The 17,302-nt window shown below is 40.8% G+C and overlaps 1 protein-coding gene across 2 annotated transcripts in view; it reads right to left on the bottom strand.

Moving 5' to 3' along the window:
* Ppp2r5e (protein phosphatase 2 regulatory subunit B'epsilon) overlaps positions 1–17,302 on the bottom strand; it is a 142,477-nt gene that overhangs the window by 41,399 nt on the left and 83,776 nt on the right. For both annotated transcript variants that reach the window (XM_041657995.1, XM_041657996.1), the window contains exon 4: positions 3,261–3,362. In XM_041657995.1, coding sequence (XP_041513929.1) covers positions 3,261–3,362 — 102 coding nt within the window. The remainder of the gene's footprint in view (positions 1–3,260; positions 3,363–17,302) is intronic.

Below are 17,302 nucleotides of genomic sequence, written 5' to 3'. Positions count from 1 at the left end.
GCCTGACTGCCCAGCCTCTCTCTCCCATGAGCTGGAATCGGAGGCATGTGCCACCATATCTGCTGCTTCTTTCACTGGATCCAACCTTAATCAGACATGCTTCCCTCAGAGCGAAGAAAGAACCGGTAGGATTATAGGCTTGAACAATATGTCAGCACACATAAAGCTAGTCCATTTTGTAAACATTTCTGACTTTGTATCTAAAAGGGCAAAAGTCTCATTGTCAGTCCTCAGCATTGCTACAGCTTCATATGAACCAGTAAGTCAGTGAAGCTAGGATGTGGTATACACATCAAAGCAGTAGTTTAAGAAATCAATTTGGCCTTCTATTTTATATCATTAAGTACACTTTTATTTGCAAGCTCTTTATAATGAAGTTTTAATATTTTTTTTAAGTTCAGGAAGATAAACTGAAATAAGTCCATGTTGGATTTTAGGGGAAACTGATGTCTAAGAGAGTGATGAAAATGCTTTGCAAAGGGCAAGGGAATCCTAGTCCTTCGCTGGTCTGCAGGCCACAAGATGTAGTACATTCTTAGAGAGACTAGCTTTTTAATTATTTTTCTCTCAGACTAAAAGTCAAATCCAATTGGCATCAAGCATCAAGAATTGCTGGAAGCAAAGACCTGTATTTTGAGATCTGCACTTTGTTTACAGTCATCTTAAGCTTACAAGTTAAGAAAAATATTTACCTCTATCCCCTCTGCAGGGTCTAGGAAACCAACCTGGCATCTTATCTCCTAGCAGAGACCTGCAGGCACCAGGCTCTGGAATCTATTAGCATTTTCCTTTGTTAGTCAACAATCACAGACCCTCAGTATTTTCTTATCAGCTAGGGATGTCTTCGGACCTGAATTCCAACAGACCTGAGTTTCCTGACACCCTTTATTCCCCCCTGACACCCTTCCTTTCCCCGCTTTGCCCATTTGCTATATAACAGCTTCTGAGGAAATAATAAATGGGACGGCTTGATCAGAAATCCTGTCTTGCCGTCATTTCTCGTGTCTCTTGTCCTTTCATTCCTCTCCCCTAGGTTTATCAGGGACCACCGTTGGTATCCCGCTGGCCAGGATAGATGGCGCCCAACAAGCATCAAAAATAAGATGTGACAACCAGTTGCGGTGGCACTCGCTTTAATGAAAGCACTGAGGAGGCAGAGGCAGGAGGCTCTCGAGGGCAGCCTGGTCTACAGAGTAAGTTCCAGGAGAGCCATGACTACAGAGAAACCCTGTCTCGGAAAAGAGAATAAGACATGACATTTCCTTCAGTGGTGTAGCCACTGATAAGTTGCCCTTGTCCCACTAAAAAACCCCTGACCTATGCTCATGTAAGCAACCCTAATTCAACGCAGCATGTTTATTAAAAAAAAAAAAAAATCAATCCACAGTGGCACATGCACATCCCAGCACCCAAGAGGCAGAGACTAGCAGATCTGTGGGCTACAAGACTGTGTTTCAAAAACAAAAACAAAAACAAAAAAGGAAGGAAAGATGGAAGGGAGAAAGGGAAGGAGGGAGGGAGGGAGGGAGGGAGGGAGGGAGGGAGGGAGACCACAGACCTGTTAAAAAGAAAAGTTTCAGTGACAGGAGGAGGGAATAAGAGGATGAGGAAGTTCATTATGTTCATGCAAGAAGTCATTAAAGAATTCTTTTAAAAAAAGAATAAAACATGATAAAAATTCTACCATTCAAAGGGCTCTGTTCTGTTCTTTTTCCAATTTTGTAGATATACGTATGCAAAGCACATTAGGCTTACAGATCTTAGAGCACAGATAATCCACCAGGCAGCTAAAGAAACATCTAGCCTAAGAAATCAAATAGTGTTTAAACTAACGTAATTTGCCCAACCTTGGCACCTCTAACAGGACCACACAGTATTACAAGCCTGGGGACATGCTGCAAAAAAAACACAGCCCTGGAAAGAGCCCTGTAACCAGGAAAAACAGCCCACAGTGTACCGTAGCAACCTATTGGTACCAAAGGGGACAGGCCAAGTGGCAAATCTACGTCAGTCTCTAGAGTGGGGAGAGCATAGACTGTTAGATCTCTCTGGGCCTTTTCAACTCACCCCTCGAAATGTCAGTGAGTAAACAGGCACAAAGACACAGTGGCTTCTCCCAGGGGCGAAGATGGACAAGGCTACATCCTTTGCCTTCCACCCTCCCTTCCTTCCTGTTATTATCAAACTCTGTGGAAAGATGGCTTTAGGGGGTCAACAGAGTCAAACTTCTGTTTTCTTCTTTTGAGGAATATTGTGCTCAAGAAAGGGCAAAAGGAAACAAGGAGCTGAAAAGTGTCAGCTAAAATATAAGTACACAAAGTAGGAGACTGCCACTAGCCTACAAAAGGCTCCGGTGGTCCTGACCAGCCCTGGAACAGACAATGATCCCTGCCACTCGCCTACAAAAGGCTCCGGTGGTCCTGACCAGCCCTGGAACAGACAATGATCCCTGCCACTCGCCTACAAAAGGCTCTGGTGGTCCTGACCAGCCCTGGAACAGACAATGATCCCTGCCACTAGCCTACAAAAGGCTCTGGTGGTCCTGACCAGCCCTGGAACAGACAATGATCCCTGCCACTCGCCTACAAAAGGCTCTGGTGGTCCTGACCAGCCCTGGAACAGACAATGATCCCTGCCACTAGCCTACAAAAGGCTCTGGTGGTCCAAAACAGACCTTCACCACAGCTTCTGTTGTCTCTGACACTACTAGAAAGGAAAGGAAACCCACTCACTGTTATCGCAAAGACAAGGCATACAAGTATCTCCGCATCTACTGCTAAAAATGAGGTTAAGTATCCCATGACCTAGTCATACCCAGCTAATACTAATTATGAAAACAGTTTTGTTCTTAACTGAAATCCCAGTGGGCGGGGTCACAGAAAGGCTCTGAAAAGGACCTGCGGCTGGACCTGCAACGTCGTCGTCGTGCAAAAGTACTTACTGCACTGAAGCCCACTGTTCCCTTCTTCTAGCATGCTAATTATCAAGCACAAGCAACACAAAAGCCCCAGCACTCAGGAGGCAGAGGCAGGCAGAATTCTGAGTTTGAGGCCAGCCTGATCTACAGAGCTAGTTCCAGAACAGTCAGGGATTCACAGGGAAACCCTGTCTCGAAATACTAAAAAAGAAAGAAACACAAATAGCATTTTTCAGTTTGCCACTATGTCTTCTAATTTGGTCTCTTCCTTCAAGGAATCCCCATGCTAATAGGGGAAGTTAATGGAATTTTCTTTCATAACGTAAATGAAAAGCCAAAGTACCTGTAAGTGGGGCCACGATGCCTCGAGGGTAGGTTCATCTTCTTCTGGGTCGAATTCATTGCTGTCACTAGGAGGGAGAGTTCTGAATATATTGCAAGATACCTAAAAATAAACAAGCAGCAATCAGCTCCAAGTACCTTTGGCAGGTGCTCTGGGGACACAGTGCACATGGAAATGCCACAGAACTGAAAATAGGAACCTCTTTCTATGGGCTCCAGGCTGGAACCACCTCGAGGCAAAGCTGGAAGGCCCCAAGGTGACACCCTGCATTCTCACTGCCGTCCTGACCCTTACAAGTGGACAAGTCCCACCAGCGCTGATGATGGTTTACTTACCAGTCAAGTGTGTCTCTAACTAGTCCACTACACTAACACACAAATAAGTACTAATGGCCGGTGAGCACTTTCTCTTCCTCACTCACAATTCACAATTTTTACGTTTATTGTTACCTCATAATTAAATTTCTGGCATTTGCACAGACCCCCGTCCCCAAAAAAGGAATCAGGAAAGAAATTTAAGAACCTTCCTAATAGCCTTTTAATTAAATCACACCTAATCTTGCCTCAAAAGGTTTACAAATTACTATGGAAGTCCAGGATACACTGTATCTGTGTCTAAATCTGATGAACATAGCATTTCTTTGCCACAGGCAACATCCAAATTAAATACTTACTGTAAGTAGAAAAGTGTTGAACTGAGGATGAAGACAACTCAATATCTCTCCTACTACATAGGATTGTTATTATTATTATTATTATTATTATTATTATTACTACTACTACTACTACTACTACTACTACTACTACTACAGGATTCCCATCACAAAATGCTTATTTCTGAAATGCTTTATTAATGCTATTCTGATGGTCCCTTTTTCATTTCCATGCTGTCTCTCCTCCTCCATACTCACCTAACACTGTAATCAAACACATTCTCTGACCTGAAGACTAAAACAAGGAACAATGGAGACATGTGGAGAATGGGAGAAAGGAAAGGTGACAGCACTCCAGAAGCCTTGCAGGACTTTCTACACAGGGGGCAAATGCTGACCTGTAAGGAGCTGCTTTTGTTTCTGTTGTTTTGTTTCCCCAGATAACCCTAGCTAGCCTTAAACTCAAGAGATTTACCAGCCTGCCTCTGCCTCCAGAGCACTTAAATTACCCTGGATTAAAGTGCTACACCTGATTGATGTGCTGATTTGAACACAGAGGAAGAAAGGCTTTTAGAAGACCCATAAGTGTATTTATTCATTCAAACACCTATTAGTAACTATAATACACACACACACACACACACACACACACACACACACACTGTCCTAAGCACTGGGGAAATAATAATGAACAAAGAATAGAAAAAGTTAAAAGTCCACGCACTCCTTCAGGAAAATTTTATTTCAGTTAAAGTTATAAGTAATATCCCCACTGCCCAGTTATGAACACTCAGCTCAGGTGGGTAAGCTATGAAAAAGTGACTGAATTTTATTGGAAGTGCAAGCAGGAAGTCATTAATGGATCGTATACAGAGAAGTCACATGACTTGGTTTTTAAAAAAAATCAGTCTCATAGCTTCAGAGAGTTTAAGTAGTATAAAAATGACAGAGATAGCTCAAACTAGAGGGTGCCAGAAAAAAAGAGGCTATGTGTGTGGACTGACAGAAATGATAGCTCACTAGTTAAGAGAACTACTGCTCTGCCAGAGGATCCAGGTTCGATTCCCGGCACTCAAGTGCTGGTTCACACTCATCACTAGCTCCAGTTCCAGGGGATCTGACATCCTCTTCTGAACTTCACAGGCACCAGACATGTACACAAAAATACATACAGGCAACACCCCCATACATAAAATGAAATAAATCTTTAAACAAAGGATGAGTTTCCAGAAAATGAAGAGTGGGCAAAACAAGAAGTGTTTTTGTTTTGTTTGCTTGTTCTGGTAGAAATACTTGGGGGTGTTAAAGGCATTAAGATAGACAAACCTAGACTTGTGAAGCAGACAGTTCGGGACTGGAGACACGTGAGAACTTGTGTATATGGATACTTAATGCCATGGCATTACTGGATCACTTTGGGAAGGGCTGTGCACCCCAACATTTAAAAACAAAGTAGACCAAAAAGTGCACAATGAAAGCAGGGGTGAACGAGAGGTTGTGGGGAGGTCTCTGAGCTAAAAGAGGAAACTAAAGAGTAAGAAGCAGGCAAAAGCAGTGAATACCATTCAGAGGGTGGAAAAGATGCGCCCAAAGCAGACATGGCAGCCAAGAAGCATAGCTAAGAAGCAGTTCCAATAACCCCTGGGAGAGAAGAACTCGGCTCCTAGTGGCAGTCAGTGCCCAGCAGAGGAGCAATGGAAGCTAGGATGTCAAGGTCTCCCCAGGGCTCTAGAAGGTAGACTTGTCGACAATATTTTGTACACAAATGACAGGGGGAAATATCAGAGTACATATTTTTGTTATATAAAACTTTCTCTTCTAGCAATTATGAAATCGTGTACTTAAGAAGAAACTAATGGCTTTTCAAACACCTAGCCACCAAGATGTCTCTTCAGTCGGCCAGCCATATTCCAATTCACAAAATCCTTTACCCAATTTGAAATCACATTTTTATCTGAGTAAGTCATTCATACTTAAAATGACTTTGGGGAGATGTTTGATAACTTTACCATTCATCAGTTGGCTCTCATCAGTGTTGGCTGTCTTCATGGCTATTCTACAGAATACTTGAGTAGACCCTAGAACTTGTGTGTGGCCTGGGACATGCCAGCTCTCTTAAGCACCGACCACCTGCTGCAGCAGCCATCTGTTTTCTGATCTGTCTCAGCCCAGCCATAAGAACTAAAAACCTTGCAATACACTTGTGTTCCTAATACCTCCAAGGTATTCAATAAGCATTTGTACAAAAAAAAAAAGTTTAGATGCATTTATAAAGCTACAGATTACAGTTTTACTTTAACCATATTTCAATTTAAGTTTTCCAGGTGCAGGTTCTTCAGAAGAACACGTATGACAGAGCGGTGTTCAAAGCCTCTGGTTTGGTCAGTTTCATCTACCACTACATCAAGAGAACAGCAAAGTGAAGCCGTTTCTTCAGTGTTTCACTAGTTTACTGCTACATTTTCTCCACAGCCTGAGTAAAGAGCTCTCCAGCAAAGAGAAAGAGGGGCAGTGAATGGCCAAGGCTTTGGTCCAGCCTGGAACACAGTATATATAAACAAGATGGCATGGCCTCTAAGAAACTAATCTAAGACTAGGCTGAAAGGGCTACATAAAGCTTTCATTTGCAACATTCTCTAAAGTATAAAATTGGGGATTAACTTTCTGTTCAGTTAATTAGAAACATCCATCAATTCCAGGAATAGTGTGAAACTTAAATACTGTGGCTATAGGGAAACACTAAAATAGAAAGGAAAAGGTTGCTGATAAGAATTTAGTTGCGTATCACTACAAAGCACATTGCACAGCACCTCATGTTAACAGACTGTATACCACTGTAGTGCCAAGAATGGAAACATCCAGAGTTGAAAAACAAAGCCTCAGGTCCTACGTGAATGACTTAAGGACTGGATAAGCTTAAGTATAAAGTTGAGTTCCACACCACTGACCATGATGTCAAGTTATTACTGGATGGGGAGTAGAGGTCACCTTCATAGCACTTGATTTATCTGGACCAGTTTTTATGGGGGGCCTAATATGGAAAAAGGGCCCCTCATAGCTCCCATCCCAACAAGGTGAAAGTCCCCTACTCTAAATTGTAAACTTGCTTCCATTAAAGCATTCATAACCACTGGCAGTGACTCCTGACAGTCCAGCTGACAGTCACCACATGTGCACACAAGTAGATCCTAACCACAAGCAACCACCCAGATGATGCTCAACCACACAAAAGCTCTATAATGCGCTTGTGTGGCTAGATGAAAATATTCTTATTTCCAAAGTTAAAAACCAAACCCTCTCTATTTAAATATATGAGATACTTGAGGCACTAGTAAGCTTTCTATTTTATTAATTCAGGAATAAATTATCAAAAATGAACAAGAAAACTTTCAAAGTATATTAGGGAACTGGAAAGCTGCTAAGTGGTTTAGAGTACTTGTTGCTCTTTGCAGAGGGCCTGGGTTTGACTCCCAGCATCCACACGGTGGCTCACAACCATCCATAACTCCGATTCTGTAGGTTCTGACCTCTTTTGACCTCTTCAAGCTCCAGGAATGCATGTGGCACATATACATAAATGCAGGCAAAACACACATGAAATAAGCTAATCAAAGTATACTAGGTTTTCTCAGCTATTTTATTTTAATTTATACCGGTATTAGTATAAAGCAAAAGTATAAAACACAAATCTCTGAGGAAGTCTAACTCATCTTCATCCCAAAGACATAATAAACATTGAATATTATAATCCAACTAACGACTTGAAAACCCTGGCCTGACCTCCAAAGAGTAGCCATGAAGACCCAAGAGCAAGACTAAGGAATGGAAGGAAGCTGGGTAAAAGCCTGTACAGCCCTCCGAAAGGGAGAAACCAAGGACAGAGACTGAATTCAGGGCTTGTAAAACCCTCGGTCAAACCATTAGCAATTCTTATCCAGACTCTTCCTTTACAGTATGCAGACTGAGTGGACTGAGCATAGAGGTCTTCAAATAGTGTCTAGGGCACATCACAGATAGCCTCGCCGACCACACTCCCAAGGATGGCTTATTTCTTCCCCTTTCCGGATGACATTTTTCACATTTGGTACTACCTCACCTCCCCACCCCACCTGTTCACCATCGAGCTCCTTCTTGGGTTCTTGGCCTACCAGTGCCACGCCAAGCACTCACACACCAGCGTCCCTGCCTGAAGTCCCCACTCCTGGCTCAGATCCTTGGCATTTCCAAGCCTCTCCACTCTAATGTTGCTTCCTTAAATCCCTTGTTTGCTCTTCTGCTCACATTTTGAGCCCCTCAAGGACTCCTTAGCAGTTTCTCAGTGCTTGGCACCTAGCAAATAGAAATAACTAGGCTTGACAAAGAAAAAGAGAAGATTTAGCTAAATCTAAATCTCATATAAACAAGACATTTTAAAGTCAACTCCATGTAATATCTAGGACAGTCTTATTTTAAAAAAAAATTATCTGAAGCTCTAATTTAACTAGATACTCTGTATTTGTAGTTGCTAAATCTGCTAAACCTGAAATTACACTATTGCTAGGAAGAGCCCTTGAGGGAGAGGAAATCTCCTCAGACTGTGCTGGGCCATGAGGGCCTGCCTCTCTGCTGCTGCTTCTGAAACTTAGGCTACTGCTGACCACTGTGAACAAAACAGATTTCAAAGTACTGGCCAACTGTAAAAGAGAAGACTACAAAATTCCCATTTTTGGCCTGATTAACAAAAGAAAAAAAATTTAATCAATCTTCAATTAAATAATCTATTGCCTTGGGGCCTATAATAGCAAAATACAACTGTTACTCTGAAGTTATTCGCCCCTTGCCCAAAATGCTTCACTCCCCCACGCTTTCATCACCATAGAAACTTAACTTCACAACATGATTTTGGCTGATATTTTGTTATTGTGTCTTGTACATGATAAAACATATTGTGGCTGGCAAGAAGTAACTACTCCTGAAGCATTGACCAAGTTGGTTACAGAACAGCAGGGAAGGACAATGCATAGTAAGTATTAATCTTTTAAGAATGAGTACTTTGATTTCTTTTAGTTACACATATCTTAGCACCATCAATACTTATCATTCTGGTACACTAGGAAGTGATGCATGTTCTGGAGACCTCCCTGTATCACAATATAACAAACTGACCTAAATCATCACCTCTGTGCTCTATAATATATTTTCTGGATAGCTGAGTACCACCACTATCGAATAACAAAAGAACTGGTTGACCGTAAGAACATTCTTCCCCCTTTAATCAAAACTCAAGTGTATCAACTATAAAAGCACAAATAATGCCATGAGAAGCATAAAGTAGATTCTTGAGGTTATATAAAAGTAAATATTTAAAAAGAAAACCCATCCAGATGGTGTTATTTAGAGAGTAATTCATGCAATTAAGAGGTGCTATTATTTATCTGGCATTAGTCACAGTAAGACCCCATACAAGTAACAATATTAACATCCCTGAGTTTTTCCTCTAGCTTATTCACTTACCTGTTCATCCAATAGTCAATCATATATTGAAAAGTCACTAAGTGATTTAATCAAACACCCACAATCCAAATGAGAACTCAGTAAATACAATGTTGAACCTAAACCCTATACATTATTCTCATAACCATTTGTCAACAATGATGAACCCAAATAAATACAGTAATAATGTATCTAGAAAGAAAATAGGAAAATTTTATAATAGGTCATCAGCATTTCCCATATATGCCATTTTAGAGAACAATAATATCAGAAGTAAAAAAAAAATAAAGAATATAAATATGACTTAAGTCTCTAAATCAGACTTAAGTCTGAACACGTAAAACTATTTTAAAACGTACTAAAACTTGTACTAATAATAAATATTGAATTAAGAACTAAAATTCTAATACATTTTCTAACATTAAGATAATAAACATGAATATATATAAATATACAAAATATATAAAAATATAAAGTATCAAGTTACTTACAGCAACACCATATTTAAAAATCATTAACGGGCCAGGTGTGGTGGCGCACGCCTTTAATCCCAGCACTCGGGAGGCAGAGGCAGGCGGGTCTTTATGAGTTTGAGGCCAGCCTGGTCTACAGAGTTCCAGGACAGCCAGCCTTGTCTACAGAGTGAGTTCCAGGACAGCCAGCCAAAGATACAGAGAAACTCTGTCTCAAAAACAAACAAACAAACAAACAAACACCCCCACAAAATCATTAATAATCACACAATAATAATAATAATAAAATCTCTTTAATTCTGCCCCTTTAATTGGTATAGATAAATCTTAAAAATAAGGACAAAAATCCCAAAGCATATTATAACTGTTCAAAGAATTATCAGAAATGACTAAATATTATAATTTTAATGTTAAATAATATTACCAATATACTTTTAATTTTCAAGACAAGAATTTCAAGACGTTACTATTCTGACCATGTTAACTTGCATCAAACAAGACTTCCTAAGTCAAATGGTGTCTACCAATGAATGAATGCCCTGTTTCCCAAGTCAACTGGTATCTACCAATACTGTTTCACAAGTACAAGAAGACAATCAGAAACACTACACATGAGTGGGCTCCCGTCCCACTGTTTAGCATACAACTACATCTGTGGACAGAGTTCTGTGCCTGTGAGGAGACCTTCGCCAGCTAAGGACACTGTATGGCTTATGTGACAAAGAGACATGCATTCATAAAAACTTCAGAATCTTTCGTAAGTGGATTTAAGATTTCCAAAGATCACAGTCTTGGGGCATATTCACCATCATACCAAACTTGGATTACAGGCTTTCTAGAACACAGCACAACTCTGTTATACCTTCTGAAGACACAGAAAGAACATCATAGAATAGAAAGTTTTTTAACCTCGAGAGGCAAATGATGAAAGAAAACAACAATTTTAAAAAACTATAAAAAGTCACCTGATCAGAAAAATTTAATATTATCGACATTTTCAGAAGACAGTATGAAAGAGATTAAAAAAAAAAAAAAAAAAAACCTTGGGCATGTCCAATTGTCCTAGTTCCTAATAACGAAACCATTTTTCCTTATTTTTCTGTTGTCAAGTGCTTCATTTTGCGAGGTGTGATAGAACATAGCATGGACCCTATCTTCAAAAAAATTAATAATCCTTGAAGTTATTTCTGACTACGTTGGGTATATATGTCATACATATTTATACAAAATCAAACAATGTGTTTTCATTGTTACTGTGCCTCCTGGAAATGTTTAGTTGGTAATTCTTATGACGATTAGTGCAATTAGATTAAGCATGTGATTATTTCGGCAAATAATTTAGTCCCTTTATATTCTGGGTTTCAGAAGGATAAGAGCCCTGTCAATCACAAAGAAAAAAGGAACACGTCCTGGATGATCAAGAATAGAAAGCCAAAAACTCAGAATACATATCGATATAAGGACAGAATTCACAGAGGCACTATTCATATAACAGGAAAGGAAACAACCTAAATGTTCATATAACAACAGAAAATCTGATCTCTAGCATGAGACGGGTAGACATGCCCACAAATTTGGACAAGAATATAAACAGTGAAAAAGAAAAATTATAATACATTTTATACACATGAGTGTGATATAGATATGAATAATTTGCATTGGTATGGATTTTAAGGTCAATTTTGTTATATGTATATGTATTTCTGATCTTGATTAAGGTATTGTGATTGTGTAGTTCATTTTTAAAATGTAATGTATAATTAGGAAATATAGGTTGTTGATGGATAAACATAAATAATAGTCAAGTTTGTAGTCATGTTACTTAGATTTTCTAGATATATAGAGATATATTTTAGATAGGCATTCTTCATATCTCTCAAAGGCTACAGAATATGGCATTTAAAATATTTTAATAACTTAGGACTTTTCATGACAATGAGACATGTCTGCTCCTGGCGGCACCAATCAACTTCAAGAGGAAGATGGGCATCGAAGAGGATCCTTATGGAGTTTGATAGCCATTTGGGCAAGAAACTGCTCTTGCCTGGACTGATGCATAAACTGGACACAAAGAACCCGCAGAGAGAGGACTGCTGAACTTGCCTAAAGGTGAGATGGTCTTTCGGGGTTCCTGACTCATGAAAGAGTCTGCAAGACATTCTGCAGGATACAGCAGAAAGTGACTGAACTGTCTTTGGAATTTCCTGCTTGATGGAAATGTTTGCTGGATACTATGGGCCTGAAGGCTGAAGATGGATGCCCCAACGGTACAGAGGAACTTTGGGTGACTGTCCAGAAAGCGAGATGTCTCTGTCATTTTTAGAGTTTTCTTATTTCTTGTTTACTTAGGTAGTATTATATCCTTCTGAAGTCTTTGATGGAGTTGAAGAATGAATAGATAGTTATAGTTTTCCTTAGTTATGATAAAAGATAAAATAGATATAAATATTGTAACTGTAATTCTTGCTTGATAACTGTTTTGCTATATGTAATTTTGCTATGTTAAAGTTAAAGCCTTCCTTTTTTTTGTTTAAACAGAAAAAGGGGAAGTGATGGGGGAGTGTCATATATCAATCTGTTGATTTCATTGGTTAAGCAATAAAAAAACTGCTTGGCCCTCATAGGTTAAAACATAGGTGGGAGGAGTAAACAGAAGGGAAGGCTGGGAGAAAGAAGCTGAGTCAGAGAGTCGCCATGATTCTCCCACTCCAGACAGACGCAGGTTAAGATCATTCCTGGTAAGCCAGCTCGTGGGCTACACAGATTATAAGAAATGGGCTAGTCCAGGTGCAAGCGTTAGCCGAGAAAAAGCTAGATATAATGGGCCAAGCGGTGTTTAAAAGAATACAGTTTCCATGTAATTATTTCGGGTAAAGCTAGCCGTGCAGGTGCTGGGGACGCAGCTCTTATTTCAACATGAGTGTTTAAATGAAAAACACTCATGAATTAAAAAATCTACAGCTATTCTTAAGAACTTAGATACATGCTATCTGAATACTGAAAGAAAGCAGGCCCACCAATGTGTGTGTATGTGCGTGTGTGTGTGTATAAGTATGTGTACACATGCATATGTACATATAGACTGATATACAGAGATGTATAAAAGTATACACTTGCACACAGCATTTGATGCCATTTACACTAAGCTGGAAACTATGGAACTCATAGTGGTGTTACTGTCAATCACAGCTGTGCCCTAACCCTCTCTATACCACTATATATAGTTTTACTTTAAATGGGACCTCTAAGGAGACAGAGACAATGGGTTTTTCAGGACTGAGAATGGCTGGGCTGATTCCTTTTCACCATTATCTCTGCGGATTCCCCTTTGGATCTTTTCTCTTGCAGTGACTGATGTTCCAGAGAAGGGCAATCTAAGCTGTGACTTGGCAGGAGGGTAGTCTGAAAGCTGGGAAAGATGCTTAAGGATCTTCTCATTCAGAGTAGATCCCCTTCCCTCACACTGCCTACAGTCCCCAAGTGCTAATTCTCTCAAGTTTTAGCAACTCTGGAGAGGGGATTGTTTGAGAGAAACCACTTTACTACCTGGTTTAGAGAGTGTGAAGAACCATTAGCTATGGCTTCTTAGATAAACTTTGCTCTAGAAGCTCCTGGGTTTTGTCCCCAGGCACCCTTTCTTTGTGTCCCCTCCTTGATGTTAAGGGGTGTGACTTAGATCACTTCCAGGGTACCTTTGCCCCTTTGCCTCGGCTTCAGATCCACCTTTCTCTGATCAGTCAAGGTAGTGAAAGCAACTTCATCTGCTACCCAGCTCACAAAACATTGACTCTGTGATCTCTCCCCATTTTCTATGTCCTCACCTCTTATTTTCACAAATTTAGTGAGATTTTACGTGGTAAAGGAAATAAACGTATGCACATGTTCGATTTATTTTCTAAAGAGTCAGCAACTAATTTCCTATTAAAATATTTCTTCCATTCTCCAATAACTCTTGCTAATCCAATAATTTAATTTCCTTATGCAAATACATCAATCCCTTTTTATTGGGAAAGAATCCAATGAAACAGCAAGAAAACCAAATGGCAGCTGCTCTAATCTTAGCCAAAGCAAAATGAGAGAGCCACACAAGCCTCCTGCCTCGCAGGTGGACGGTAGTGGGTCTTAGCGGGAACAAAGCAGAACACTAAAGCACATTCAGGGTCTGGAGATGAACACGGAATTCAAATGAATGGATCTGAGTAGCCCTTTCCTGAAATGAAAAGGCACACTAATCTTAAGAGGAGATGTCAGCACCAGAATTCGTCCCTGGCAAACTGTCCTCAGCTCTTTTTCAGGCCTCTATTTTCACCGTGGCCTGTGGACATCCTTCATTCCTCCACTTCCCGTCCACAACAGCACTGACGTCATCTTAACTGGGTCTGCTCACAACCAGCTGCCTCCCTGACCCCGCTTATCCCGGAAGGGTGTGCCTCTTACCTTCTTACTCTTTCATTAGGCTGCTATTTGTTCGGCCCTTTGGAGTTATCCCGGGCTTTATACAATTATTAAATTCATCAAACTTTCACTGCCTAAAACATTAACTATGCCTAAATTTGAGATTTTTAAAGGAGAAAGTGAAGATTGGGATGAAATTGGTTAAAAAAGAAAATGTACCGAGTACCCAAATTTAAATAATGATTTTCTGTGATGTGCATACGGAAACAAATACAGGGAGATAATTTCCACAGTCTTCTCCACTTCTTTTCACTCTGGGCCATCTGACAAGGGCAGGACAACAGGACTTAACTAGCCACCATTGTGTGCTAAACTGCTTGTCTTGTCCCCCTTAGGAGGGCAGAGACCTTCCTCACAGATTAGAAAAGGAAAGACATATGTCTATTTCACACACTATGCAAGAGTACCGGTGACTTCCTGCCCATATCTGACTTCCTAGCTTGCTAAACTCTCTCTCTGTGATCTAGACTCGTCCCTGACTTTGCTACTGCTACAAGTCCAACCACAAACCCCCTACTACAATTGGCTTCTATTTCAACATTAAACTTAGTTCAAAACACAGGACATCTTTTTACCCGATGAAATGGTTAAAAGGGTGTTGAGTTAGTTACCTAGCTGTCATCCCACACAAAACCATCACAGGGAGATAAAACTTCACGCAGACATGACTATACTGCATTCTCTCCAAAAGTGAAGATTGTTGATATTAAATCTTAGAATCCAAATATCGAAGTGTAAACACCGCAGCAGTCAGTGTTCACTCTGCATAAACACAGCACAGACCCTAGTGCCACTGGCGTCTGCAGAAAGGCCCTATCCCCATTCCCCCAACCACAGCCCCCCAGGCAGGCCAGGAGACAGGCTTGCTCAACCTGGAGAACTGGTAGTTTCTGAGAGCCAAAACCTACAAACTGATAAAAGAATTCTTTGGCTTTAACATGGGATTTTTTTTTTTTTTGTTTTTTGAGATCATAAATGTTGAACAACTCCTTTGAACACAAATGCTGAACAACTCCTTTGAACATGGAGATTCAAAATCAGCTAACGCTATGAAAAAAATTGGCATTTTAAAAGAAAGTCTCTGAGAGTTGGGATTTTAAAAGAAAGCACAATCTATTCCTGATGTGTACTTCTAGCCAAGGGTCCTTGCTCCCACTTGGAAACACTATGCTGGGATGAAGAGATGGCTCAGTGGCTAAGAGCCATTGGTTGTTCTTCCAGGGGACCTGGGTCCAACTCCCAGCATGTACATTAGTGAATCATAACCTATGTAACTCCAGTTCCAGAGGATTTAAGGCCTCTGTGGGCACTGTATGCATGTATGTGGTTCAGACATACATGTAGGCAAAACACTCACACACATAAAGTAAAATTCAATAAAAAAAAATGGAAGGAAGGAAGGAAGGAAGGAAGGCAGGCAGGCAGGCAGGCAGGCTGGCTGGCTGGCTAACACTAAAAAAGACAAACTGTCACCACCTCTTCTTGAGCACCTGTTTCTTGATCTCTATGACCTTTCATTGGTCAAACAATGTCCTAAACTAGCTTATGGATAATTAATGCACACATGCCATCCATCTACCACACAGACCCTGCCTGTAGATAGCAGCCTGCTGCGGGCTCACACACCATTTCAACATCACTACCTTAGGGTCCCCTTAGTTTCACACTCTTATCAAGAGCATCACAGATTAAAAAGCTCCATTTTCTAGCACCTCTATCATCTCTTTGTAACAAAACTTGAACTTTGTTGGGTTTTTATTTTTGTTTGTTTGTTTTTTAAGGAAAACACCAAAGACCCTGAAAAGGAAGTGCCTGCATTAGTCCAGACAGTGTTCTGCCTCACCCACTAATGGGCTCAACTCCTGCACAGTGGGCAACACACAATGTATCAAAACTAGTCCCTTTTTTTTTTTTGGGTTTTTTGAGACAAGGCTTCTCTGTATACCGCTGGCTATTCTGGAACTCGCTCTGTAGACCAGGCTTGCCTTGAACTCACTGCCTCCAGAGTGATGGGATTAAAGGCATGTGTCATCATGCCTGGCTTTCAAAATTATTCTTTAATAAAATCTTCTGTTACCTATAGTTCCAAGAGCCCAGAAATATCTTCACTACTGCTTGGTCAGACATTTTATTAAAAAGTCTACTTGCTCTCCATCTTATCAAATAATCATAGCCAGTCCTATTTTTACTCATAGGCATCTTTCTTGTATGTGTCATCCCCGAGCTCATAGCCGCTCTCTGCCAGGACACATCCTGTTTTCTCTTCCATTGCTCTGGAACTCTGGTGAGCATGTGTGCTTTCGCTCTCCAGGGCCCTTATCCTCTCTCCACACTGCAGAGGAATCTCAGCAGTCACTGGGCAGCACATCTCGTCTTGTCTTCCTCACAGATCAGGTTTGCCTTTAAACACTGGTCAGGAGCCAGCTCCCTCCTGGAAATGACCTGCTCCTCCTTTTCCTGCCAAATTCCTGCCTCAGGCATTACAGTCTCTGAGAATTCCATGCTGAGGACACTTGCTTTCTCTGCTTTTTCCTGATAATCCCCCACCAGTGTGGTGCAAGCCGCTTTCTTCTGGGAGAATCAATCCTTCTCTCCTTCTCTCCCTTCCTCCCACCTCTCCCGTCTCTCGGCAAAGAAATAACTATACCATACAAATGCCAAGAGCCAGGCCTGTTTAAGATCCTCTTATCCATGCTGCAATGTCCCCCTTCTGAGTGGACTTTCAAGCACTACTATACCTATAAACTGTGTGTTCTTTTCCAAGGATAAATTAAAAGGCTGGGGAGAGACACTACAACCTTGAACACAGTACTCTAACTACTCTGTATGCCTCTGCTGCCAGTTTTACGGGGGGGGGGGGGGGGGGGGGGGGACACAGAAGTAGATTCTCAGTACAGTGGGATGATATTATCAGATATCAGTGATTGACAGGCCACACCTCTCAAAGAACATTACATATACTGGAAACATGGAACAACCTAGTTAAAGCA

This window comes from Microtus oregoni, unplaced genomic scaffold (genome assembly GCF_018167655.1).
Source record: "Microtus oregoni isolate MIOR12 unplaced genomic scaffold, Mior012 000009F_ref0000495, whole genome shotgun sequence".
NCBI lineage: Eukaryota > Metazoa > Chordata > Mammalia > Rodentia > Cricetidae > Microtus > Microtus oregoni.
This window is presented reverse-complemented; position numbering and strand designations above follow the sequence as displayed.